Source organism: Lolium rigidum, chromosome 7, assembly GCF_022539505.1.
Source record: "Lolium rigidum isolate FL_2022 chromosome 7, APGP_CSIRO_Lrig_0.1, whole genome shotgun sequence".
Lineage (NCBI taxonomy): Eukaryota > Viridiplantae > Streptophyta > Magnoliopsida > Poales > Poaceae > Lolium > Lolium rigidum.
Genome location: NC_061514.1, coordinates 240,639,969 through 240,663,120, shown reverse-complemented (window position 1 = coordinate 240,663,120; position 23,152 = coordinate 240,639,969). Strand labels below are relative to the sequence as shown.

The 23,152-nt window shown below is 50.6% G+C and overlaps 1 protein-coding gene, 35 non-coding genes and 2 pseudogenes across 36 annotated transcripts; all 38 read left to right on the top strand.

Annotated features, from left to right (window-relative positions):
• Positions 1-74: 74 nt before the first annotated feature.
• Positions 75-193, top strand: LOC124679541. Its single transcript, XR_006995017.1, has one exon. It is a non-coding gene; the product is annotated as a 5S ribosomal RNA (ribosomal RNA).
• Positions 194-380: 187 nt separating this feature from the next.
• Positions 381-497, top strand: LOC124679699. Its single transcript, XR_006995165.1, has one exon. It is a non-coding gene; the product is annotated as a 5S ribosomal RNA (ribosomal RNA).
• A 188-nt stretch (positions 498-685) lies between these two features.
• LOC124679691 lies at positions 686-805 on the top strand. Its single transcript, XR_006995159.1, has one exon. It is a non-coding gene; the product is annotated as a 5S ribosomal RNA (ribosomal RNA).
• Positions 806-994: 189 nt separating this feature from the next.
• Positions 995-1,114, top strand: LOC124679687. Its single transcript, XR_006995155.1, has one exon. It is a non-coding gene; the product is annotated as a 5S ribosomal RNA (ribosomal RNA).
• Positions 1,115-1,299: 185 nt separating this feature from the next.
• LOC124679711 lies at positions 1,300-1,417 on the top strand. Its single transcript, XR_006995176.1, has one exon. It is a non-coding gene; the product is annotated as a 5S ribosomal RNA (ribosomal RNA).
• Positions 1,418-1,603: 186 nt separating this feature from the next.
• LOC124679548 lies at positions 1,604-1,722 on the top strand. The gene has a single exon (XR_006995024.1). It is a non-coding gene; the product is annotated as a 5S ribosomal RNA (ribosomal RNA).
• Positions 1,723-1,911: 189 nt separating this feature from the next.
• LOC124679572 lies at positions 1,912-2,030 on the top strand. Its single transcript, XR_006995046.1, has one exon. It is a non-coding gene; the product is annotated as a 5S ribosomal RNA (ribosomal RNA).
• Positions 2,031-2,218: 188 nt separating this feature from the next.
• Positions 2,219-2,337, top strand: LOC124679727. Its single transcript, XR_006995191.1, has one exon. It is a non-coding gene; the product is annotated as a 5S ribosomal RNA (ribosomal RNA).
• A 188-nt stretch (positions 2,338-2,525) lies between these two features.
• LOC124679723 lies at positions 2,526-2,644 on the top strand. The gene has a single exon (XR_006995188.1). It is a non-coding gene; the product is annotated as a 5S ribosomal RNA (ribosomal RNA).
• A 187-nt stretch (positions 2,645-2,831) lies between these two features.
• Positions 2,832-2,951, top strand: LOC124679739. Its single transcript, XR_006995203.1, has one exon. It is a non-coding gene; the product is annotated as a 5S ribosomal RNA (ribosomal RNA).
• Positions 2,952-3,139: 188 nt separating this feature from the next.
• On the top strand, positions 3,140-3,260 carry LOC124679685. Its single transcript, XR_006995153.1, has one exon. It is a non-coding gene; the product is annotated as a 5S ribosomal RNA (ribosomal RNA).
• A 187-nt stretch (positions 3,261-3,447) lies between these two features.
• Positions 3,448-3,565, top strand: LOC124679674. Its single transcript, XR_006995143.1, has one exon. It is a non-coding gene; the product is annotated as a 5S ribosomal RNA (ribosomal RNA).
• Positions 3,566-3,753: 188 nt separating this feature from the next.
• LOC124679778 lies at positions 3,754-3,872 on the top strand. The gene has a single exon (XR_006995237.1). It is a non-coding gene; the product is annotated as a 5S ribosomal RNA (ribosomal RNA).
• A 189-nt stretch (positions 3,873-4,061) lies between these two features.
• On the top strand, positions 4,062-4,180 carry LOC124680007. The gene has a single exon (XR_006995413.1). It is a non-coding gene; the product is annotated as a 5S ribosomal RNA (ribosomal RNA).
• A 189-nt stretch (positions 4,181-4,369) lies between these two features.
• LOC124679624 lies at positions 4,370-4,487 on the top strand. The gene has a single exon (XR_006995096.1). It is a non-coding gene; the product is annotated as a 5S ribosomal RNA (ribosomal RNA).
• Positions 4,488-4,674: 187 nt separating this feature from the next.
• Positions 4,675-4,794, top strand: LOC124679688. Its single transcript, XR_006995156.1, has one exon. It is a non-coding gene; the product is annotated as a 5S ribosomal RNA (ribosomal RNA).
• A 188-nt stretch (positions 4,795-4,982) lies between these two features.
• LOC124679748 lies at positions 4,983-5,101 on the top strand. Its single transcript, XR_006995211.1, has one exon. It is a non-coding gene; the product is annotated as a 5S ribosomal RNA (ribosomal RNA).
• Positions 5,102-5,579: 478 nt separating this feature from the next.
• LOC124679611 lies at positions 5,580-5,699 on the top strand. Its single transcript, XR_006995083.1, has one exon. It is a non-coding gene; the product is annotated as a 5S ribosomal RNA (ribosomal RNA).
• A 189-nt stretch (positions 5,700-5,888) lies between these two features.
• LOC124679740 lies at positions 5,889-6,006 on the top strand. Its single transcript, XR_006995204.1, has one exon. It is a non-coding gene; the product is annotated as a 5S ribosomal RNA (ribosomal RNA).
• Positions 6,007-6,194: 188 nt separating this feature from the next.
• LOC124679749 lies at positions 6,195-6,312 on the top strand. Its single transcript, XR_006995212.1, has one exon. It is a non-coding gene; the product is annotated as a 5S ribosomal RNA (ribosomal RNA).
• Positions 6,313-6,501: 189 nt separating this feature from the next.
• Positions 6,502-6,608, top strand: LOC124679775 (annotated as a pseudogene).
• Positions 6,609-6,797: 189 nt separating this feature from the next.
• On the top strand, positions 6,798-6,915 carry LOC124679668. The gene has a single exon (XR_006995137.1). It is a non-coding gene; the product is annotated as a 5S ribosomal RNA (ribosomal RNA).
• A 187-nt stretch (positions 6,916-7,102) lies between these two features.
• LOC124679841 lies at positions 7,103-7,221 on the top strand. Its single transcript, XR_006995269.1, has one exon. It is a non-coding gene; the product is annotated as a 5S ribosomal RNA (ribosomal RNA).
• A 188-nt stretch (positions 7,222-7,409) lies between these two features.
• On the top strand, positions 7,410-7,528 carry LOC124679875. The gene has a single exon (XR_006995299.1). It is a non-coding gene; the product is annotated as a 5S ribosomal RNA (ribosomal RNA).
• Positions 7,529-7,716: 188 nt separating this feature from the next.
• LOC124679550 lies at positions 7,717-7,835 on the top strand. Its single transcript, XR_006995026.1, has one exon. It is a non-coding gene; the product is annotated as a 5S ribosomal RNA (ribosomal RNA).
• Positions 7,836-8,023: 188 nt separating this feature from the next.
• LOC124679656 lies at positions 8,024-8,141 on the top strand. The gene has a single exon (XR_006995126.1). It is a non-coding gene; the product is annotated as a 5S ribosomal RNA (ribosomal RNA).
• A 188-nt stretch (positions 8,142-8,329) lies between these two features.
• LOC124679580 lies at positions 8,330-8,448 on the top strand. The gene has a single exon (XR_006995054.1). It is a non-coding gene; the product is annotated as a 5S ribosomal RNA (ribosomal RNA).
• Positions 8,449-8,635: 187 nt separating this feature from the next.
• On the top strand, positions 8,636-8,754 carry LOC124679720. Its single transcript, XR_006995185.1, has one exon. It is a non-coding gene; the product is annotated as a 5S ribosomal RNA (ribosomal RNA).
• A 187-nt stretch (positions 8,755-8,941) lies between these two features.
• Positions 8,942-9,059, top strand: LOC124679621. The gene has a single exon (XR_006995092.1). It is a non-coding gene; the product is annotated as a 5S ribosomal RNA (ribosomal RNA).
• Positions 9,060-9,248: 189 nt separating this feature from the next.
• Positions 9,249-9,367, top strand: LOC124679654. Its single transcript, XR_006995124.1, has one exon. It is a non-coding gene; the product is annotated as a 5S ribosomal RNA (ribosomal RNA).
• Positions 9,368-9,555: 188 nt separating this feature from the next.
• On the top strand, positions 9,556-9,674 carry LOC124679729. Its single transcript, XR_006995193.1, has one exon. It is a non-coding gene; the product is annotated as a 5S ribosomal RNA (ribosomal RNA).
• A 188-nt stretch (positions 9,675-9,862) lies between these two features.
• LOC124679539 lies at positions 9,863-9,981 on the top strand. Its single transcript, XR_006995015.1, has one exon. It is a non-coding gene; the product is annotated as a 5S ribosomal RNA (ribosomal RNA).
• A 188-nt stretch (positions 9,982-10,169) lies between these two features.
• On the top strand, positions 10,170-10,290 carry LOC124679791. Its single transcript, XR_006995249.1, has one exon. It is a non-coding gene; the product is annotated as a 5S ribosomal RNA (ribosomal RNA).
• Positions 10,291-11,628: 1,338 nt separating this feature from the next.
• On the top strand, positions 11,629-11,747 carry LOC124679537. Its single transcript, XR_006995014.1, has one exon. It is a non-coding gene; the product is annotated as a 5S ribosomal RNA (ribosomal RNA).
• Positions 11,748-11,933: 186 nt separating this feature from the next.
• LOC124679701 lies at positions 11,934-12,052 on the top strand. The gene has a single exon (XR_006995167.1). It is a non-coding gene; the product is annotated as a 5S ribosomal RNA (ribosomal RNA).
• Positions 12,053-12,239: 187 nt separating this feature from the next.
• LOC124679737 lies at positions 12,240-12,356 on the top strand. The gene has a single exon (XR_006995201.1). It is a non-coding gene; the product is annotated as a 5S ribosomal RNA (ribosomal RNA).
• A 187-nt stretch (positions 12,357-12,543) lies between these two features.
• Positions 12,544-12,673, top strand: LOC124679810 (annotated as a pseudogene).
• A 4,445-nt stretch (positions 12,674-17,118) lies between these two features.
• On the top strand, positions 17,119-21,947 carry LOC124672577 (bisdemethoxycurcumin synthase-like). Its single transcript, XM_047208783.1, has 5 exons — positions 17,119-17,332; positions 17,455-18,452; positions 20,820-20,948; positions 20,996-21,888; positions 21,944-21,947. Exons 1-5 carry the CDS (start codon positions 17,134-17,136, stop codon positions 21,945-21,947), a joined length of 2,223 nt encoding a protein of 740 aa, XP_047064739.1. The 5' UTR covers positions 17,119-17,133.
• The last annotated feature ends 1,205 nt before the right edge of the window (positions 21,948-23,152 follow it).

Below are 23,152 nucleotides of genomic sequence, written 5' to 3'. Positions count from 1 at the left end.
GTGCATGGTACAAAATAGGGGAGAGAAGGAGCGGGAGGGGCAAGCATAAGGGAAAATGAGTGCGAGAACATGTCGGATGCGATCATACCGGCACTAAAGCACCGGATCCCATCGGAACTCCGAAGTTAAGCGTGCTTGGGCGAGAGTAGTACTAGGATGGGTGACCTCCTGGGAAGTCCTCGTGTTGCATCCCTCCTTTTTGCGTCACGCGGCAACATTCATGGTGAAGTTAGGGCGATATTTTTTGCGGGCACTCGTGCTCGGCTATAGGTGATGGGAAACGGCGGTGGGGATGGGAAAGCGGGATGTGCATGGTACAAAATAGGGGAGAGAAGGAGCGGGAGGGGCAAGCATAAGGGAAAATGAGTGCAGAACATGTCGGATGCGATCATACCAGCACTAAAGCACCGGATCCCATCAGAACTCCGAAGTTAAGCGTGCTTGGGCGAGGTAGTACTAGGATGGGTGACCTCTGGGAAGTCCTCGTGTTGCATCCCTCCTTTTTGCGTCACGCGGCAACATTCATGGTGAAGTTAGGGCGATATTTTTTGCGGGCACTCGTGCTCGGCTATAGGTGATGGGAAACGGCGGTGGGGATGGGAAAGCGGGATGTGCATGGTACAAAATAGGGGAGAGAAGGAGCGGGAGGGGCAAGCATAAGGGAAAATGAGTGCGAGAACATGTCGGATGCGATCATACCAGACACTAAAGCACCGGATCCCATCGGAACTCCGAAGTTAAGCGTGCTTGGGCGAGAGTAGTACTAGGATGGGTGACCTCTTGGGAAGTCCTCGTGTTGCATCCCTCCTTTTTGCGTCACGCGGCAACATTCATGGTGAAGTTAGGGCGATATTTTTTTGCGGGCACTCGTGCTCGGCTATAGGTGATGGGAAACGGCGGTGGGGATGGGAAAGCGGGATGTGCATGGTACAAAATAGGGGAGAGAAGGAGCGGGAGGGGCAAGCATAAGGGAAAATGAGTGCGAGAACATGTCGGATGCGATCATACCGAGCACTAAAGCACCGGATCCCATCGGAACTCCGAAGTTAAGCGTGCTTGGGCGAGAGTAGTACTAGGATGGGTGACCTCACGGGAAGTCCTCGTGTTGCATCCCTCCTTTTGCGTCACGCGGCAACATTCATGGTGAAGTTAGGGCGATATTTTTTGCGGGCACTCGTGCTCGGCTATAGGTGATGGGAAACGGCGGTGGGGATGGGAAAGCGGGATGTGCATGGTACAAAATAGGGAGAGAAGGAGCGGGAGGGGCAAGCATAAGGGAAAATGAGTGCAGAACATGTCGGATGCGATCATACCAGCACTAAAGCACCGGATCCCATCGGAACTCCGAGTTAAGCGTGCTTGGGCGAGAGTAGTACTAGGATGGGTGACCTCACGGGAAGTCCTCGTGTTGCATCCCTCCTTTTTGCGTCACGCGGCAACATTCATGGTGAAGTTAGGGCGATATTTTTGCGGGCACTCGTGCTCGGCTATAGGTGATGGGAAACGGCGGTGGGGATGGGAAAGCGGGATGTGCATGGTACAAAATAGGGGAGAGAAGGAGCGGGAGGGGCAAGCATAAGGGAAAATGAGTGGAGAACATGTCGGATGCGATCATACCAGCACTAAAGCACCGGATCCCATCGGAACTCCGAAGTTAAGCGTGCTTGGGCGAGAGTAGTACTAGGATGGGTGACCTCTTGGGAAGTCCTCGTGTTGCATCCCTCCTTTTTGCGTCACGCGGCAACATTCATGGTGAAGTTAGGGCGATATTTTTTTGCGGGCACTCGTGCTCGGCTATAGGTGATGGGAAACGGCGGTGGGGATGGGAAAGCGGGATGTGCATGGTACAAAATAGGGGAGAGAAGGAGCGGGAGGGGCAAGCATAAGGGAAAATGAGTGCGAGAACATGTCGGATGCGATCATACCGGCACTAAAGCACCGGATCCCATCGGAACTCCGAAGTTAAGCGTGCTTGGGCGAGAGTAGTACTAGGATGGGTGACCTCCCGGGAAGTCCTCGTGTTGCATCCCTCCTTTTTGCGTCACGCGGCAACATTCATGGTGAAGTTAGGGCGATATTTTTTGCGGGCACTCGTGCTCGGCTATAGGTGATGGGAAACGGCGGTGGGGATGGGAAAGCGGGATGTGCATGGTACAAAATAGGGGAGAGAAGGAGCGGGAGGGGCAAGCATAAGGGAAAATGGAGTGCGGAACATGTCGGATGCGATCATACCGAGCACTAAAGCACCGGATCCCATCGAACTCCGAAGTTAAGCGTGCTTGGGCGAGAGTAGTACTAGGATGGGTGACCTCTCGGGAAGTCCTCGTGTTGCATCCCTCCTTTTTGCGTCACGCGGCAACATTCATGGTGAAGTTAGGGCGATATTTTTTGCGGGCACTCGTGCTCGGCTATAGGTGATGGGAAACGGCGGTGGGGATGGGAAAGCGGGATGTGCATGGTACAAAATAGGGGAGAGAAGGAGCGGGAGGGGCAAGCATAAGGGAAAATGAGTGCGAGAACATGTCGGATGCGATCATACCAGACACTAAAGCACCGGATCCCATCGAACTCCGAAGTTAAGCGTGCTTGGGCGAGAGTAGTACTAGGATGGGTGACCTCCTGGGAAGTCCTCGTGTTGCATCCCTCCTTTTTGCGTCACGCGGCAACATTCATGGTGAAGTTAGGGCGATATTTTTTGCGGGCACTCGTGCTCGGCTATAGGTGATGGGAAACGGCGGTGGGGATGGGAAAGCGGGATGTGCATGGTACAAAATAGGGGAGAGAAGGAGCGGGAGGGGCAAGCATAAGGGAAAATGAGTGCGGAACATGTCGGATGCGATCATACCGACGACTAAAGCACCGGATCCCATCGGAACTCCGAAGTTAAGCGTGCTTGGGCGAGAGTAGTACTAGGATGGGTGACCTTCTGGGAAGTCCTCGTGTTGCATCCCTCCTTTTTGCGTCACGCGGCAACATTCATGGTGAAGTTAGGGCGATATTTTTTGCGGGCACTCGTGCTCGGCTATAGGTGATGGGAAACGGCGGTGGGGATGGGAAAGCGGGATGTGCATGGTACAAAATAGGGGAGAGAAGGAGCGGGAGGGGCAAGCATAAGGGAAAATGAGTGCGAGAACATGTCGGATGCGATCATACCGAAGCACTAAAGCACCGGATCCCATCGGAACTCCGAAGTTAAGCGTGCTTGGGCGAGAGTAGTACTAGGATGGGTGACCTCTTGGGAAGTCCTCGTGTTGCATCCCTCCTTTTTGCGTCACGCGGCAACATTCATGGTGAAGTTAGGGCGATATTTTTTGCGGGCACTCGTGCTCGGCTATAGGTGATGGGAAACGGCGGTGGGGATGGGAAAGCGGGATGTGCATGGTACAAAATAGGGGAGAGAAGGAGCGGGAGGGGCAAGCATAAGGGAAAATGAGTGCAGAACATGTCGGATGCGATCATACCGGCACTAAAGCACCGGATCCCATCGAACTCCGAAGTTAAGCGTGCTTGGGCGAGAGTAGTACTAGGATGGGTGACCTCTCGGGAAGTCCTCGTGTTGCATCCCTCCTTTTTGCGTCACGCGGCAACATTCATGGTGAAGTTAGGGCGATATTTTTTGCGGGCACTCGTGCTCGGCTATAGGTGATGGGAAACGGCGGTGGGGATGGGAAAGCGGGATGTGCATGGTACAAAATAGGGGAGAGAAGGAGCGGGAGGGGCAAGCATAAGGGAAAATGAGTGCGAGAACATGTCGGATGCGATCATACCGGCACTAAAGCACCGGATCCCATCAGAACTCCGAAGTTAAGCGTGCTTGGGCGAGAGTAGTACTAGGATGGGTGACCTCCTGGGAAGTCCTCGTGTTGCATCCCTCCCTTTTGCGTCACGCGGCAACATTCATGGTGAAGTTAGGGCGATATTTTTTTGCGGGCACTCGTGCTCGGCTATAGGTGATGGGAAACGGCGGTGGGGATGGGAAAGCGGGATGTGCATGGTACAAAATAGGGGAGAGAAGGAGCGGGAGGGGCAAGCATAAGGGAAAATGAGTGCGAGAACATGTCGGATGCGATCATACCAGCACTAAAGCACCGGATCCCATCGGAACTCCGAAGTTAAGCGTGCTTGGGCGAGAGTAGTACTAGGATGGGTGACCTCCTGGGAAGTCCTCGTGTTGCATCCCTCCTTTTTGCGTCACGCGGCAACATTCATGGTGAAGTTAGGGCGATATTTTTTTGCGGGCACTCGTGCTCGGCTATAGGTGATGGGAAACGGCGGTGGGGATGGGAAAGCGGGATGTGCATGGTACAAAATAGGGGAGAGAAGGAGCGGGAGGGGCAAGCATAAGGGAAAATGAGTGCGAGAACATGTCGGATGCGATCATACCGGCACTAAAGCACCGGATCCCATCAGAACTCCGAAGTTAAGCGTGCTTGGGCGAGAGTAGTACTAGGATGGGTGACCTCTGGGAAGTCCTCGTGTTGCATCCCTCCTTTTGCGTCACGCGGCAACATTCATGGTGAAGTTAGGGCGATATTTTTTGCGGGCACTCGTGCTCGGCTATAGGTGATGGGAAACGGCGGTGGGGATGGGAAAGCGGGATGTGCATGGTACAAAATAGGGGAGAGAAGGAGCGGGAGGGGCAAGCATAAGGGAAAATGAGTGCGAGAACATGTCGGATGCGATCATACCGAGCACTAAAGCACCGGATCCCATCGGAACTCCGAAGTTAAGCGTGCTTGGGCGAGAGTAGTACTAGGATGGGTGACCTCTCGGGAAGTCCTCGTGTTGCATCCCTCCTTTTTGCGTCACGCGGCAACATTCATGGTGAAGTTAGGGCGATATTTTTTGCGGGCACTCGTGCTCGGCTATAGGTGATGGGAAACGGCGGTGGGGATGGGAAAGCGGGATGTGCATGGTACAAAATAGGGGAGAGAAGGAGCGGGAGGGGCAAGCATAAGGGAAAATGAGTGCGAGAACATGTCGGATGCGATCATACCGGCACTAAAGCACGGATCCCCATCGGAACTCCGAAGTTAAGCGTGCTTGGGCGAGAGTAGTACTAGGATGGGTGACCTCACGGGAAGTCCTCGTGTTGCATCCCTCCTTTTTGCGTCACGCGGCAACATTCATGGTGAAGTTAGGGCGATATTTTTTGCGGGCACTCGTGCTCGGCTATAGGTGATGGGAAACGGCGGTGGGGATGGGAAAGCGGGATGTGCATGGTACAAAATAGGGGAGAGAAGGAGCGGGAGGGGCAAGCATAAGGGAAAATGAGTGCAGAACATGTCGGATGCGATCATACCGGCACTAAAGCACCGGATCCCATCCGTGCTTGGGCGAGAGTAGTACTAGGATGGGTGACCTCTGAGGAAGTCCTCGTGTTGCATCCCTCCTTTTTGCGTCACGCGGCAACATTCATGGTGAAGTTAGGGCGATATTTTTTTGCGGGCACTCGTGCTCGGCTATAGGTGATGGGAAACGGCGGTGGGGATGGGAAAGCGGGATGTGCATGGTACAAAATAGGGGAGAGAAGGAGCGGGAGGGGCAAGCATAAGGGAAAATGAGTGCGAGAACATGTCGGATGCGATCATACCGAGCACTAAAGCACCGGATCCCATCAGAACTCCGAAGTTAAGCGTGCTTGGGCGAGAGTAGTACTAGGATGGGTGACCTCATGGGAAGTCCTCGTGTTGCATCCCTCCTTTTTGCGTCACGCGGCAACATTCATGGTGAAGTTAGGGCGATATTTTTTTGCGGGCACTCGTGCTCGGCTATAGGTGATGGGAAACGGCGGTGGGGATGGGAAAGCGGGATGTGCATGGTACAAAATAGGGGAGAGAAGGAGCGGGAGGGGCAAGCATAAGGGAAAATGAGTGCGAGAACATGTCGGATGCGATCATACCGACACTAAAGCACCGGATCCCATCGAACTCCGAAGTTAAGCGTGCTTGGGCGAGAGTAGTACTAGGATGGGTGACCTCCTCAGAAGTCCTCGTGTTGCATCCCTCCTTTTTGCGTCACGCGGCAACATTCATGGTGAAGTTAGGGCGATATTTTTTGCGGGCACTCGTGCTCGGCTATAGGTGATGGGAAACGGCGGTGGGGATGGGAAAGCGGGATGTGCATGGTACAAAATAGGGGAGAGAAGGAGCGGGAGGGGCAAGCATAAGGGAAAATGAGTGCGAGAACATGTCGGATGCGATCATACCAGCACTAAAGCACCGGATCCCATCGAGACTCCGAAGTTAAGCGTGCTTGGGCGAGAGTAGTACTAGGATGGGTGACCTCCGGGAAGTCCTCGTGTTGCATCCCTCCTTTTTGCGTCACGCGGCAACATTCATGGTGAAGTTAGGGGCGATATTTTTTGCGGGCACTCGTGCTCGGCTATAGGTGATGGGAAACGGCGGTGGGGATGGGAAAGCGGGATGTGCATGGTACAAAATAGGGGAGAGAAGGAGCGGGAGGGGCAAGCATAAGGGAAAATGAGTGCGAGAACATGTCGGATGCGATCATACCAGCACTAAAGCACCGGATCCCATCAGAACTCCGAAGTTAAGCGTGCTTGGGCGAGAGTAGTACTAGGATGGGAAGTCCTCGTGTTGCATCCCTCCTTTTTGCGTCACGCGGCAACATTCATGGTGAAGTTAGGGCGATATTTTTTTGCGGGCACTCGTGCTCGGCTATAGGTGATGGGAAACGGCGGTGGGGATGGGAAAGCGGGATGTGCATGGTACAAAATAGGGGAGAGAAGGAGCGGGAGGGGCAAGCATAAGGGAAAATGAGTGCGAGAACATGTCGGATGCGATCATACCAGCACTAAAGCACCGGATCCCATCGAACTCCGAAGTTAAGCGTGCTTGGGCGAGAGTAGTACTAGGATGGGTGACCTCTCGGGAAGTCCTCGTGTTGCATCCCTCCTTTTTGCGTCACGCGGCAACATTCATGGTGAAGTTAGGGCGATATTTTTTGCGGGCACTCGTGCTCGGCTATAGGTGATGGGAAACGGCGGTGGGGATGGGAAAGCGGGATGTGCATGGTACAAAATAGGGGAGAGAAGGAGCGGGAGGGGCAAGCATAAGGGAAAATGAGTGCAGAACATGTCGGATGCGATCATACCAGCACTAAAGCACCGGATCCCATCAGAACTCCGAAGTTAAGCGTGCTTGGGCGAGAGTAGTACTAGGATGGGTGACCTTCTGGGAAGTCCTCGTGTTGCATCCCTCCTTTTTGCGTCACGCGGCAACATTCATGGTGAAGTTAGGGCGATATTTTTTTGCGGGCACTCGTGCTCGGCTATAGGTGATGGGAAACGGCGGTGGGGATGGGAAAGCGGGATGTGCATGGTACAAAATAGGGGAGAGAAGGAGCGGGAGGGGCAAGCATAAGGGAAAATGAGTGCAGAACATGTCGGATGCGATCATACCGGCACTAAAGCACCGGATCCCATCAGAACTCCGAAGTTAAGCGTGCTTGGGCGAGAGTAGTACTAGGATGGGTGACCTTCTGGGAAGTCCTCGTGTTGCATCCCTCCTTTTTGCGTCACGCGGCAACATTCATGGTGAAGTTAGGGCGATATTTTTTTGCGGGCACTCGTGCTCGGCTATAGGTGATGGGAAACGGCGGTGGGGATGGGAAAGCGGGATGTGCATGGTACAAAATAGGGGAGAGAAGGAGCGGGAGGGGCAAGCATAAGGGAAAATGAGTGCAGAACATGTCGGATGCGATCATACCAGCACTAAAGCACCGGATCCCATGAGAACTCCGAAGTTAAGCGTGCTTGGGCGAGAGTAGTACTAGGATGGGTGACCTCCTGGGAAGTCCTCGTGTTGCATCCCTCCTTTTTGCGTCACGCGGCAACATTCATGGTGAAGTTAGGGCGATATTTTTTGCGGGCACTCGTGCTCGGCTATAGGTGATGGGAAACGGCGGTGGGGATGGGAAAGCGGGATGTGCATGGTACAAAATAGGGGAGAGAAGGAGCGGGAGGGGCAAGCATAAGGGAAAATGAGTGCGAGAACATGTCGGATGCGATCATACCAGCACTAAAGCACCGGATCCCATCGAACTCCGAAGTTAAGCGTGCTTGGGCGAGAGTAGTACTAGGATGGGTGACCTCCCGGGAAGTCCTCGTGTTGCATCCCTCCTTTTTGCGTCACGCGGCAACATTCATGGTGAAGTTAGGGCGATATTTTTTTGCGGGCACTCGTGCTCGGCTATAGGTGATGGGAAACGGCGGTGGGGATGGGAAAGCGGGATGTGCATGGTACAAAATAGGGGAGAGAAGGAGCGGGAGGGGCAAGCATAAGGGAAAATGAGTGCAGAACATGTCGGATGCGATCATACCGGCACTAAAGCACCGGATCCCATCAGAACTCCGAGGTTAAGCGTGCTTGGGCGAGAGTAGTACTAGGATGGGTGACCTCCTGGGAAGTCCTCGTGTTGCATCCCTCCTTTTTGCGTCACGCGGCAACATTCATGGTGAAGTTAGGGCGATATTTTTTGCGGGCACTCGTGCTCGGCTATAGGTGATGGGAAACGGCGGTGGGGATGGGAAAGCGGGATGTGCATGGTACAAAATAGGGGAGAGAAGGAGCGGGAGGGGCAAGCATAAGGGAAAATGAGTGCAGAACATGTCGGATGCGATCATACCGAGCACTAAAGCACCGGATCCCATCGAACTCCGAAGTTAAGCGTGCTTGGGCGAGAGTAGTACTAGGATGGGTGACCTCCCGGGAAGTCCTCGTGTTGCATCCCTCCTTTTTGCGTCACGCGGCAACATTCATGGTGAAGTTAGGGCGATATTTTTTGCGGGCACTCGTGCTCGGCTATAGGTGATGGGAAACGGCGGTGGGGATGGGAAAGCGGGATGTGCATGGTACAAAATAGGGGAGAGAAGGAGCGGGAGGGGCAAGCATAAGGGAAAATGAGTGCAGAACATGTCGGATGCGATCATACCAGCACTAAAGCACCGGATCCCATCAGAACTCCGAAGTTAAGCGTGCTTGGGCGAGAGTAGTACTAGGATGGGTGACCTCTGGGAAGTCCTCGTGTTGCATCCCTCCTTTTTGCGTCACGCGGCAACATTCATGGTGAAGTTAGGGCGATATTTTTTTGCGGGCACTCGTGCTCGGCTATAGGTGATGGGAAACGGCGGTGGGGATGGGAAAGCGGGATGTGCATGGTACAAAATAGGGGAGAGAAGGAGCGGGAGGGGCAAGCATAAGGGAAAATGAGTGCGAGAACATGTTGGATGCGATCATACCAACACTAAAGCACCGGATCCCATCAGAACTCCGAAGTTAAGCGTGCTTGGGCGAGAGTAGTACTAGGATGGGTGACCGCTCGGGAAGTCCTCGTGTTGCATCCCTCCTTTTGCGTCACGCGGCAACATTCATGGTGAAGTTAGGGCGATATTTTTTTGCGGGCACTCGTGCTCGGCTATAGGTGATGGGAAACGGCGGTGGGGATGGGAAAGCGGGATGTGCATGGTACAAAATAGGGGAGAGAAGGAGCGGGAGGGGCAAGCATAAGGGAAAATGAGTGCGAGAACATGTCGGATGCGATCATACCGGCACTAAAGCACCGGATCCCATCGAACTCCGAAGTTAAGCGTGCTTGGGCGAGAGTAGTACTAGGATGGGTGACCTCCTCGGGAAGTCCTCGTGTTGCATCCCTCCCTTTTGCGTCACGCGGCAACATTCATGGTGAAGTTAGGGCGATATTTTTTGCGGGCACTCGTGCTCGGCTATAGGTGATGGGAAACGGCGGTGGGGATGGGAAAGCGGGATGTGCATGGTACAAAATAGGGGAGAGAAGGAGCGGGAGGGGCAAGCATAAGGGAAAATGAGTGCGAGAACATGTCGGATGCGATCATACCGGCACTAAAGCACCGGATCCCATCGGAACTCCGAAGTTAAGCGTGCTTGGGCGAGAGTAGTACTAGGATGGGTGACCTCCTGGGAAGTCCTCGTGTTGCATCCCTCCTTTTTGCGTCACGCGGCAACATTCATGGTGAAGTTAGGGCGATATTTTTTTGCGGGCACTCGTGCTCGGCTATAGGTGATGGGAAACGGCGGTGGGGATGGGAAAGCGGGATGTGCATGGTACAAAATAGGGGAGAGAAGGAGCGGGAGGGGCAAGCATAAGGGAAAATGAGTGCAGAACATGTCGGATGCGATCATACCGGCACTAAAGCACCGGATCCCATCGCAACTCCGAAGTTAAGCGTGCTTGGGCGAGAGTAGTAGCTAGGATGGGTGACCTCCGCAGGAAGTCCTCGTGTTGCATCCCTCCTTTTTGCGTCACGCGGCAACATTCATGGTGAAGTTAGGGCGATATTTTTGCGGGCACTCGTGCTCGGCTATAGGTGATGGGAAACGGCGGTGGGGATAGGAGAAAGCGGGATGTGCATGGTACAAAATAGGGAGAGAAGGAGCGGGAGGGGCAAGCATAAGGGAAAATGAGTGCGGAACATGTCGGATGCGATCATACGGCACTAAAGCACGGATCCCATGACTGAAGTTAGCGGATTTAATTGGGCATTACGACAAAGTACATAGACCGCCATCGAGTGCACCGTGCCTAAGAAGTCCACTCGTGTTAGCATCGAACCTCCGGTATTAAGTTGCTCACGCGGCAATTGCATTCGTATGGTGCGTAATGTAATCAACAGCTACATTTTTGGACGTAGGCAATGTTTTGTCTGCGGCATCATGCACAGCTAACTTAGGGACTAATCAGTCGGTGTCGATGGGCAGAACCGCGATGTGCATGAGTACACCCCTAGGGTGAAGAGAAGAACTTGGCGAGGGGCAAGTATAAGCGGAGAGCATGCAAGATCATAAACAACACATATGCGATAACTGACAATTAACATGACACGGTATCATCCATCGGATCCCGACAAACACAACATAGAGTATTACAGATAGATGATCTTGATCATGTTAGGCAGCTCACAAGATCCGACAATGAAGCACAATGAGGAAGACAACCATCTAGCTGTGCTATGGACCCATAGTCCGTGGGTGAACTACTCACTCATCACTCCGGAGGCGACCATGGCGGTGTAGAGTCCTCGGGAGATGAATCCTCTCTTGCGGGTGCACGGAGGAGTCTCGGCAATCACGCGAGATGGGATACGGCGGCGGCGCGTCTCGGTAAGGTTTTCGGGATGTGCGTGGTTCGAAATAGGGGTTTAGCGACGGAGGCTTTAGTAGGCGGAAGGGCAAGTCAGAGGGGCAAACGAGGGCCGACACCATGGTCGGACGCGCCGCCATACGCGCGCACTAAAGGCACCGTGGCCCCACTCGTATACTCTTCGGACTTGAAGCGTGCTTGGGCGAAAGTAGTACTAGGACTGTCGGTTCGTCCATCCGGGAATAGTTCGCTACTAGGATGTTGCATCCAAAAACGGCGTAATGCGTCACGCGGCAACTTGTTCATAGGTGTAGTTCCAGAAATGCGCGAATATGTTATAAAGTGGGCATAAAACATGTTCGGCTATCATCGGTGATGGGCATACGAACATAGAGATGGTCGATACGCGGAGACGATGCATGGTACAAAATAGGGGAGAGAAGGAGCGGGAGGGGCAAGCATAAGGGAAAATGAGTGCGAGAACATGTCGGATGCGATCATACCGGCACTAAAGCACCGGATCCCATCGGAACTCCGAAGTTAAGCGTGCTTGGGCGAGAGTAGTACTAGGATGGGTGACCTCCTGGGAAGTCCTCGTGTTGCATCCCTCCTTTTTGCGTCACGCGGCAACATTCATGGTGAAGTTAGGGCGATATTTTTTGCGGGCACTCGTGCTCGGCTATAGGTGATGGGAAACGGCGGTGGGGATGGGAAAGCGGGATGTGCATGGTACAAAATAGGGGAGAGAAGGAGCGGGAGGGGCAAGCATAAGGGAAAATGAGTGCGAACATGTCGGATGCGATCATACCAGCACTAAAGCACCGGATCCCATCGAGATCTCCGAAGTTAAGCGTGCTTGGGCGAGAGTAGTACTAGGATGGGTGACCTCCGGGAAGTCCTCGTGTTGCATCCCTCCTTTTTGCGTCACGCGGCAACATTCATGGTGAAGTTAGGGCGATATTTTTTGCGGGCACTCGTGCTCGGCTATAGGTGATGGGAAACGGCGGTGGGGATGGGAAAGCGGGATGTGCATGGTACAAAATAGGGGAGAGAAGGAGCGGGAGGGGCAAGCATAAGGGAAAATGAGTGCGGAACATGTCGGATGCGATCATACCAGCACTAAAGCACGGATCCCATCAGAACTCCGAAGTTAAGCGTGCTTGGGCGAGAGTAGTACTAGGATGGGTGACCTCCGGGAAGTCCTCGTGTTGCATCCCTCCTTTTTGCGTCACGCGGCAACATTCATGGTGAAGTTAGGGCGATATTTTTTGCGGGCACTCGTGCTCGGCTATAGGTGATGGGAAACGGCGGTGGGGATGGGAAAGCGGGATGTGCATGGTACAAAATAGGGGAGAGAAGGAGCGGGAGGGGCAAGCATAAGGGAAAATGAGTGCAGAACATGTCGGATGCGATCATACCAGCACTAAAGCACCGGATCCCATCAGAACTCCGAAGTTAAGCGTGCTTGGGCGAGAGTAGTACTAGGATGGGTGATACGTCTCCGACGTATCGATAATTTCTTATGTTCCATGCCATATTATTGATGATACCTACATGTTTTATGCACACTTTATGTCATATTCGTGCATTTTTCCGAGACTAACCTATTAACAAGATGCTTGAAGAGCCGATTCTTGTTTTTATGCTTGTTTTTGGTTTCGGAAATCCTAGTAACGAAATATTCTCGGAATTGGGCCAAATCACAAAACCGGGGTCCTATTTCGCACGAAGCTTCGGAAGGACCAGAAGAGGAGTCGAAGTGGGGCCACGAGGGGCCGCCACCATGGGGCGGCGCGGCCCAGGCCACTGGCGCGCGCCGGACCTGTGGTGTGGGGGCCCTGCGTGTGGCCCCCACGTTGCCCTTCCGCCTACTAAAAGCCTCCGTCGCGCAAAACCCCAATGCGAAGAACCACGATACGGAAAACCTTCCGAGAGATGCCGCCGCCGCCAATCCCATCTCGGGGATTACGGAGATCTCCTCCAGGCACCGCGCTCGGAGAGGGGATTCATCTCCTGGGAGGACTCCTACACCGCCATGGTCGCCTCTAGAGTGATGAGTGAGTAGTTCACCCCTGGACTATTGGTCCATAGCAGTAGCTAGATGGTTGTCTTCTCCTCATTGTGCTTCATTGTTGGATCTTGTGAAGTTGCCTAACATGATCAAGATCATCTATCTGTAATGCTATATGTTGTGTTTGTCGGGATCCGATGGATAGAGAATACCATGTTATGTTAATAATCAAGTTATTACCTATGTGTTGTTTATGATCTTGCATGCTCTCCGTTATTAGTAGAGGCTTTGGCCAAGTTGATGCTAGTAACTCCAAGAGGGAGTATTTATGCTCGATAGTGGGTTCATGTCTCACAGTGAACTGGGGGTGACAGAAACCCCTAAGGTTATGGATGTCTTGTTGCCACTAGGGATAAAACATTGATGCTATGTCCAGAGGATGTAGTTATTGATTACATTACGCACCATACTTAATGCAATTGTCACAGTTGCTTGCAACTTAATACTCTGGAAGGGGTTCGGACGATAACCTCGAAGGCTGGGCTTTTTAGGCATAGATGCAGTTGGATGGCGGTCTATGTACTTTGTCGTAATGCCCAATTAAATCTCACTATATTTATCATGCCATGTATGTGCATTGTTATGCCCTCTCTATTTGTCAATTGCCCATTGTAATTTGTTCACCCAACATGCTTTTATCTTATGGGAGAGACACCTCTAGTAGCTGTGGACCTCGGTCCATTCTTTATCTTGAAATACAAATCTGCTTTGCAATACTTGTTTTTCTTGTTTTCTCCTGCAAACAATCATCTTCCACACAATACGGTTAATCCTTTGTTACGGCAAGCCGGTGAGATTGACAACCTCATTCGTTTCGTTGGGGCAAAGTACGTTGGTTGTGTTGTGCGGGTTCCACGTTGGCGCGGAATCTCTGGTGTTGCGCCACACTACATCCCGCTCGCCATCAACCTTCAGCGTGTCTTCTTGGCTCCTCCTGGTTCGATAAACCTTGGTTTCTTCACGAGGGAAAACTTGCTCTTGTCTGCATCATACCTCTCTTGGGGTTCCCAACGAACGTGTGAGTTACACGCCATCAAGCTCTTTTTAACGCGCGTGTGCGGGGAGATCAAGACACGGCTTGCAAGGGAGTCTCCACTTCCCAATCTCTTTACTTTGTTTTTGTCTTGCTTTATTTTATTTACTACTTTGTTTTGCTGCATTATATCAAAACACAAAAAAATTAGTTGCTAGCTTTACTTTATTTCCTGTCTTGCACTCGCTATATCAAAAACACAAAAAAAATTAGTTACTTGCATTTACTTTATCTAGTTTGCTTTATTTTCTACTTGCTAAAATGGCCACCCCAAAATACTAAGTTGTGTGACTTCACTAGCACAAATAATAATGATTTCCTATGCACACCTATTGCTCACACCTTTCTACTAGGTAGAATTCTTTGAAATTAAGCTTGCTTTACTGAATCTTGTTATGCAGAGCAATTTTACTGCAGTGTTAGTTACGATGATCTTTGCTGCCCATCTTAATAATTTTGTTGAACTATGTGAAATGCAAAAAGTATAAAGATGTAGATGGTGACATTATAAAATTAAAAAATTATTCCTTTCTCATTAAGAGGAAGAGCTAAAGATTAGTTTGCTATCTCTGCCTAAGAATAGTATTGATTCCTGGACTAAATGCAAGGATGCTTTTATTGGTAGATATTATCCCCATGCTAAAATTATATCTTTGAGGAGTAGCATAATGAATTTTTAAACAATTAGATAATGAACATGTTGCTCAAGCTTAGGAAAGAATGAAATCTCTGGTTAAAAATTGCCCAACCCATGGGCTGACTACTTGGATGATCATCCAAACCTTCTATGCGGGACTAAATTTTTCTTCGCGGAATTTATTGGATTCAAGTTGCTGGAGGTACCTTTATGTCCATCACTCTTGGTGAAGCAACAAAGCTCCTTGATAATATGATGGTTAATTACTCATGAATGGCACATGGAAAGAGCTCCACAAGGTAAGAAGGTAAATTCGTTGAAGAATCCTCTTCCTTGAATGATAAGGTTGATGCTATTATGTCTATGCTTGCGAATGATAGGACTAATGTTGATCCTAATAATGTTCGATTAGCTTCATTGGTTGCCCAAGAAGAACATGTTGATGTAAACTTCATTAAAAATAATAATTTCAACAACAATGCTTATCGGAACAATTCTAGTAATAACTATAGGCCATATCCTTATAATAATGGTACTTGATTATGCTAATTCTTATGGGAATTCTTACAACAATAATAGGAATACACCCCCTGGACTTGAAGCTATGCTTAAAGAATTTATTAGTACACAAACTGCCTTTAACAAATCTGTTGAGGAAAAACTCAATAAAATTGATATTCTCGCTTCTAAGGTTGATAGTCTTGCCTCTAATGTTGATCTTTTAAAATCGAAAGTTATGCCTAATAGGGATATTGAAAATAAAATTGTTACTACAGCAAATGCCATCCAAGTTAGAATTAATGAGAATATAAGATTAATGGCTGAACTGCGTGCTATGTGGGATAGAGAAGAAAATGAAAAACTAGCTAAGAGAAAAATGTAGCTAAAGTTTGGACTATTACCACTACTAGCAATGCTAATGATTCACATGTTGCTGCACCTCCTACTATCAATGGTAAAATAATTGGTGTTGGCAATGTTTCTACTCCTAGTGCAAAAGCGCGCAAAATTACCTGAGACCGCTAAAACTGCTGAAACTGCCTGTGATAAAACTGCTGAAATTTTTTCCAACCTTGGGGATGATAATCCCATTGCTTTAGATTGTAATGATTTAGATTTTGATGATTGCCACATCTCTGAAGTTATAAAGTTCTTACAAAAATTTGCTAAGAGTCTCAATGCTAGAGGGCGCTGGCTGTGCTAAGCACACGGGGCTGCTTGCGCACGGTCTTCCTTGACGCGCATGCATGCGAGGAGCACCCAACTTTCTGCGATGCGTGGCCTGCTGCTTGGAACTGCGCGCTGCTTGCATGCTGTTCTATACGAGTCTATACTTCTCTATACTACATATTTACTAAGCAAAGTTTAGAAAACAAGGCCGTATATCTAATTCAAAGCAAGCTGCTTGCAGTAGAGGACCATACGGTCATATGTATCATGAGTCATGACTGATTTTCATGACGCGAGTAGAGGAACATACAGTCATGCAGGAGTTAGAGAAACAATCTGCAAAGACCATGGTCAGCGACGATTGGCCACAGGGAGGACTCCGGCGAGAAGCAAAAGTTGCTCTCTCTGGACAAACATGGTCTATTTACTCCATTTTTCATGTGAATATGCTGAAAGATTAACCATCTGAATATATGTCAACAAAACAGTTCAGAGCATTGTTTTTTTTTGAGGGAGCATTGTTGATGCGATGGATCTGGTTAGTTTCTACGACTTGCCATACCCGGATCTTACTTTGTGAGCTGTTTTGATGTATTTTTTTTTTCTGTCGGGATAGATTTGCAATTTGCTCCGTAGCGAAGCACGGGCTTTGTCCTAGTGCCTTCCTAAGAAAATACTACTGTACTGTAAGTCTGTAATTAAGTAGCATTCAGATGGGATCGAGCAGCCGGGCCATAAACAATTGAGTTTCCGGACGAACCGGTGGAAGTCTCATGGAAGAAAGTCAGTGCACAGAATGACGGAGCCGTGTCAACTTAAGCACCGGTTGGCTGGAACCTGACGGAAGCCACTGGCCAGCCATAGCCTTAGGACGCTTCCACGCTGCAATACACACCGATTTTCCGTGTGCTGCCGCCGCAAAAATACACTCGACCGCTTCAATCATCTCCCCACCTGTCAATGGATCACTACTATCCGCAGCGACACAGTCATGGCGATCTCCGAACGCAAGCTCTCTCTATATACAGGACGTTGGCTCCATCCTGGAAACACAAGAGAGTTTCTGTTTCGGCAACCTGAACCATGGGAAGTGTTCCAGCAGCCACCCCCACCGTGCGCGAAATCTGGCGTGCGCAGCGCGCAGACGGACCCGCAGCGGTGCTCGCCATCGGCACGGCGAACCCGGAGAAGTGCGTGCCCCAGGAAGAGTTCCCGGACTTCTTCTTCCGTGCCACCAACAGCGACCACCTCACCGCGCTCAAGGACAAGTTCAAGAGAGTCTGTAAGCTCCATCCCAGCTCAATTCGCCTGATAGTCTTTCATTTCGCCAGTAGATTATTTTACTGGCTGTTTCTTATGCCTTCATATGTAGCATATCGTTAGTTTGTGTCGATCATCTCACAGGTCTGAAGCTAGGGGTTCAGAAACGCTACCTGCACCACACGGAGGAGTTACTCCGCGCCCACCCCGAATTCATCGACCACGAGTCGCCATCCTTGGACGCGCGGCTGGACATCGTCGCCACTGCCGTGCCGGAGCTGGCCGCGCAAGCCTCCAAGAAGGCCATCGCCGAGTGGGGCAGGCCAGCCACCGACATCACCCACCTCGTCGTCACCACCAACTCTGGCGCCCATATCCCGGGCGTCGACTTCCGCCTCATCCCGCTCCTCGGCCTCCGCCCCTCCGTGCGCCGCACCATGCTCTATCTCAACGGCTGCTTCGCAGGCTCCGCCGCGCTGCGCCTCGCCAAGGACCTCGCGGAGAACAACTGCGGCGCGCGCGTCCTGGTCGTCTGCGCCGAGCTCACCCTCATGCTCTTCAGCGGGCCCAAGGAGGGCTGCTTCCAGACGCTCGTCAACCAGGGGCTCTTCGGCGACGGCGCAGGCGCCGTCATCGTCGGCGCCGACCCGGCGAGCCCGGGTGAGCGCCCGCTGTTCGAGATGGTGTCGGCCGCGCAGACGGTGGTGCCGGACTCCGACCATGCCATCACCATGCACCTCACAAAGGGCGGATACGGCGGCAACATCTCCACCAGGGAGGTCCCGGGGTTCATCGGGGACAACATCGAGCAGTGCCTCCAGGACTCGTTTGGGCCACTCGGCATCGCCGCCAAATGGAACGACCTCTTCTGGGCGGTGCACCCCGGATCGTCTGCCATCTTGGACCACATCGACACCGTGCTCAAGCTCCAGCCCGAGAAGCTGGCGGCGAGCCGCCTGGTGCTGAGCGACTATGGGAACATGTTCGGCGTCACCATCATCTTCATCTTGGACGAGCTCAGGCGGCGGCATAAGGAGCAGGGAGGGGCCGGGGTGCCTGACTGGGGTGTGATGATGACCTTTGGGCCGGGGCTCACCGTGGAGACCATGGTGTTGCACGCCACACAGCATACGCAAGCATCTGTATGAACACAGATTATAGCTTGCTTAATTCAGAGGTCAATGTGTTGACATTGTCGTTCAGGCGAACTCGTTTACCAAGACTATCCTTACTTCACTGTATGCGTAATAAAGTCAAAGTTCAATGGCTAGTTGTTTTGACGTCGTGCTGCTGATTGATTTGGACTAGCAGATCAGGTTGTCCTGCGCCCTATTTTTTCTCTACACGCCTCCTATTGTGTTACCGTGTCAGCGTGCTATTGGTTGCTTGTTTAGTTTTTTTTTTTAACAAGGTTGCTTGTTTAGTTAGGTTCCAATCAACCAGCTAAATAAGCAATTCAATGCCCACAACTGGTTGCCCTTACCGGCCCTTCTATCGCTCGTTTTCTGATACGGCACGACCTGATCTTCTTATTGAACGATGAAGACAACTTATGTAATTTTAGGGTACCTTTGGCTGATCACAATTAGAAATTTAACTAACTTGCAACTGAACAGAAATTCGCAACACTACGGTACTTGCCTAGTAGTCCACCGACCACACGGGGTTTCGCCCAACTCATAATTTCTAGCAGAGGGGCAGAAGACGCTTGAATTTCAGTAATATCAAAACCATCATCTCACAATGAATATGGCACTGTAGAGCATTCAAGATGAATGCTTGCACAATTCAACATAAGTTTTACAGTAGCCAAGCATGGTCTAACCCTATTTCTGGGTGCACGGTTATGTATACATAGAAGGACTTGAAAGTATCAAAAACATCCTTTCACAATGAATATGGCACTGAAGAGGATTCAAGATGAATGCTTGCACAATTCAATATAAGTTTTACAATAGCCAAGCATGGTCTAACCCTATATCTGAGCGCACCGTTATGTATACATAGAAGGAGGGGGCGGCCAGCTGCAATAACATGACTCGGACTTGGACTTTACTGGGTTCAACTCGACGTAATACCATGCATCCAACCAAAATAAGATATCGTGTTGGACCAACTTGAAACGGAGGAATTAACGATAATTTGTTGTTGCACCTTAGACGTACATCAACACTAGCGTTAGATTTCATAGTGCACCACGTATCACTGGATTATCTTGGCGCCTCAACTTGTAGAACTTGTAATTGACTATCCTAGCGCCAAGCTTCCTTTTAGTAGTGTTCCTCTTCAATGTGGCTGCCTTCATGTAACATCCCAAAAATTACCATTTTTGGAATGTTAAATAAAAATAAATATTTTATTTAATGAGTGCTTTGATGTGTGTTGAATTTTCGAAGAAATTAAAACTTTTTGAGGGCTAATTGAATTTTATTCTAAACCTTGTTTAAATCAATGACCAAAGGGTGTGGAACTTTTATATTTAGTCCAGTTGGATTTTATTTGAATGCATTTGGATTTAGTGGATGTTCTGAAAATTTTCCAAATACTTGGGAGAGGGAACGGCATGACTTTCTCAAAGATTTGCAAATAAAATGAATTTATAAAATAGGGTTGGAAACAAGTTTCCCTAGCTCTATATACTTATTTTTATTTCATAGAATTTTCCTGAATTTTGGGGAAAAGGATTTGGTGTTAAAAGCCCAATTTATATCCTAGTGAAAAAGAAAAGATACAAAATAAATACGAAAGAAATAAGAGAAGAGGTCACAACAATTACTCAGTTGATAGTCGAGCGATGACGCTTCATCTCTCCTTCCCTGTGGAGGGCGACTGTGCCGAAGAGAGTGAAACAAAGATCTCTCCACGATCTTCCCTGGTTGATTCGAGTGAGAGAGGCCTAGAGATCCAACCCAAACCCATATACCCGTATGATCCTTTTCTACCAACGGAATGGAGAGAGAGAATTAGACTGCTGGCCTTCAAAATAAAAAATCCCCAAAAGATTTTAGCCCACGCCCGTACCAGATCATGTCGTCTCTTCGACGGATCAGACCCAGTAGCGAAGGAGCGGAAGTCCGAAGAGGGTGAGAAGCTGGAGGCGGTGAGTTCCCTTGAGGGGCGGAGTAAGGGGGAGGCATCAATGGCAACCACCCCACAAATCGCCTTGATGGCCTGCGTCTTCCCCGCGATCCGCCCTCGAGCCTGTGTCTTTAATCCGGCGAGAGCGCGGTGTCGGCGGGAGACAGGACATGACCTTGGAGCCCAAATTACGGGGAGCTTTATTCTCGAGGTATGAACTGGCCATGAATCGCTGTTTTAATTTGGGGAGGAATCAGTGGTTCCAGGATACAGGAGGAGGGGCTATAAATCCTAAGGTCACTGATGCAGTACTCTCACTTGACCGAAGGAATTCCAATACCCCCACCACCACAATCCACCTGCCAATCACCATGTCAAGCAAAGACAAGCAGATCGTGAGCGGGACAGCTGATGGCTTGGTTGGCTGTTAGGGAGGACAGCTAGCTGAGACCAACAACCCAAGGAGGAGGTCAGGAAAGGAGCTCTGTGAGGAGAAGGGCACTGACGCTGAGAAGAAGGCGATGGTCATCAGCAAGGCCAAGACGAGGGGCGCTGCTCGCGTTCGGTTCTTGGCGGTTGGCCTTTTCCTCTCTGTGCTGACCGTCAGTTCCGAGCAGCTGATCAAGACCATGAAGAAGATTTGGAAGATTCGGGGCGTGGTCGTCGCTTTGTGCTTGAATTCGCTGAGGAGGGCGATTTCCTGCATGTCACACGAGGCGGCCCATGGAGATACAGAGAGGATGCTGTTCTGATCGAGGCGTTGAAGGAAGGAGAGGACCCGGACGCTGTCAACTTCAAGTCTGTACCAATCTGGGTGCAGTTCAAGGAGATTCCCTTCTACCTCCTTTCTAAGGAGCTGGCAAGGGATCTGGGTAAGATAATGGGTGAACTGATTTTCATTAATAATGATTCTCGTGGCAATCTTCTCGCAAAATTCCTCAGGGCAAGAGTGCGGCTACCTCTAGATACCCCATTACTTCGATGGGCCAAGCTGATGGATGAGATCACCAACGAGGAGGTGGTGGCCTCTGTCTTCTACGAGCAACTCCCAACCTTCTGCAAGTGTTGCGGCATCATCGGGCACCAGGCAGCGAATTGCTCGCTACCGACGGAGAAAAGGAGCAACAACTACGAGCCTGAGCTGGGAATGCCTCCAACACACTACAAGGACACTCCCCGCTGGTTCCTGCCCGAGACGACCGGGCAGGAGAGGCGGCCCATGTACAAGTTCCTCGCGTGGGACAACATCTCCGAACTTGCTGCGCCACCAAACCTGCTGATGTGCCAACGACATCTGGCCATCGTGTCCCATGTCACGAAGGAGGTGGGCAAGCTCACGGTCAACGAACCAGCCACGGTGACCAAGGCCAGAGAGGAACAAACGGCTGCCTCGTCTCCGACAGTCTCGGTGGCCTCGAAGCATTTGTGCTACGAGGTGCAAACCAAGGCGCTCGACGACACCAACACTGTTGGGCCTCATGAGCCACCATGCACAACAAGGTGCAAGCCAAGGCGACCGACGACACCAACACTGAAGGACCTCATGAGGAGCAAGGTGAGGCGATCAGTGACAACAACACTGAAATTCCTCCTCTCAGGAAGAACGCCCACTGGAAGAGGATGGCGAAAGAGAAGAACAAGGCTGAAAGCAAGAAGGAAGCATGTACAACCCAGGTTGCAATCCTGGGGGCTACGCGCCAGAGGGCTGAAGAGGAAGACGAGGATAGAGAGCTGCACCAAGCAAAAAACATACTGATCCCTGTTCCTTCCCTCGCGGAGTGCCTGGGAGAGGAAAATCTCCGCAAGCTTAGGGAACAAGAAGAATCTGATAGGAATGGTGTGCACAACTTGTATGGCCCTAGGTCTGAAAATTCTGTAGATCAGGAGAAGAGTGTCTCCTTAGAGATTGTAGTTAATGAGGGAGATGAGGAGGAACTAGGTGATAGGGATGTGACAGTCAATCTGCTGAGTCAGCAGGGGCAAGATGAGGCTGAAACAGAGGCAAACATAGACACCAGCCAGAGGTTAGATGGCATGAAGCTGGGCACCAAGGCGAGCGCCCGGCAGAAGAAATGAGGATTATGATGGAACTGTCGGGGCCTCGGGCAGCCCCGTACAGTTCAAGAACTCATCAGGTTGGTGAGAGAGTTTAAGCCCAGCCTCGTCTTTCTGTCGGAGACTAGGCAGAACAAAGAAGTGGTGAATAGTATGTGTAGTCGCCTTGGCTTTGCTAACTGCCTGCCTCTCAGTGTAGAAGGCAAAGGAGGGGGTTTGGCACTGTTTGTTTGTAGCTCTGTTAAGTTGGATCTGATTAGTTACGGTGCTCACCCCATTGATGTAACCGTGATGGATCCTCGTGGAATAAAAGTGAGGAACACATTTGTCTATGGAGAACCGCGTACCCAAGATCGCCCAGAGTTTTGGAAGTTGCTTAGAAGAATTAAAAGACTGCCTTTCCGATCCGGTGGCTTATGGCAGGTGATTTTAATGAAGCAATGTTTCAATTTGAGCACTTCTCTGTCAGAAGAAGAAGTGAGAAACAAATGGCAGATTTTAGAGAAACTTTAGAGTTTTGTAACCTGCACGACCTTGGATTCAGAGGCACTCCTTGGACCTATGACAACAAGCAAGCTGGAAGGAAAAATGTTCGGGTGAGGCTCGACAGAGTTGTGGGCTGCCCAGCTTGGTCTGCTCTATTCCCTCTTGCCTCCATCCAGCATGTCACTTCTTCTCGTTCCGATCATTGTCCAATTGTTATTGATTT

Bases quoted from the DNA above. Each gene is read 5' to 3' on its own strand.
- LOC124672577 (XM_047208783.1), top strand. From the start codon at position 17,134: ATGGGAAGTGTTCCAGCAGCCACCCCCACCGTGCGCGAAATCTGGCGT. The intron at 17,333-17,454 runs GTAAGCTCCATC...ATCATCTCACAG, and splicing joins GGACAAGTTCAAGAGAGTCT to GTCTGAAGCTAGGGGTTCAG. The intron at 18,453-20,819 runs GTATGAACACAG...GTTGGCTGTTAG, and splicing joins CACAGCATACGCAAGCATCT to GGAGGACAGCTAGCTGAGAC.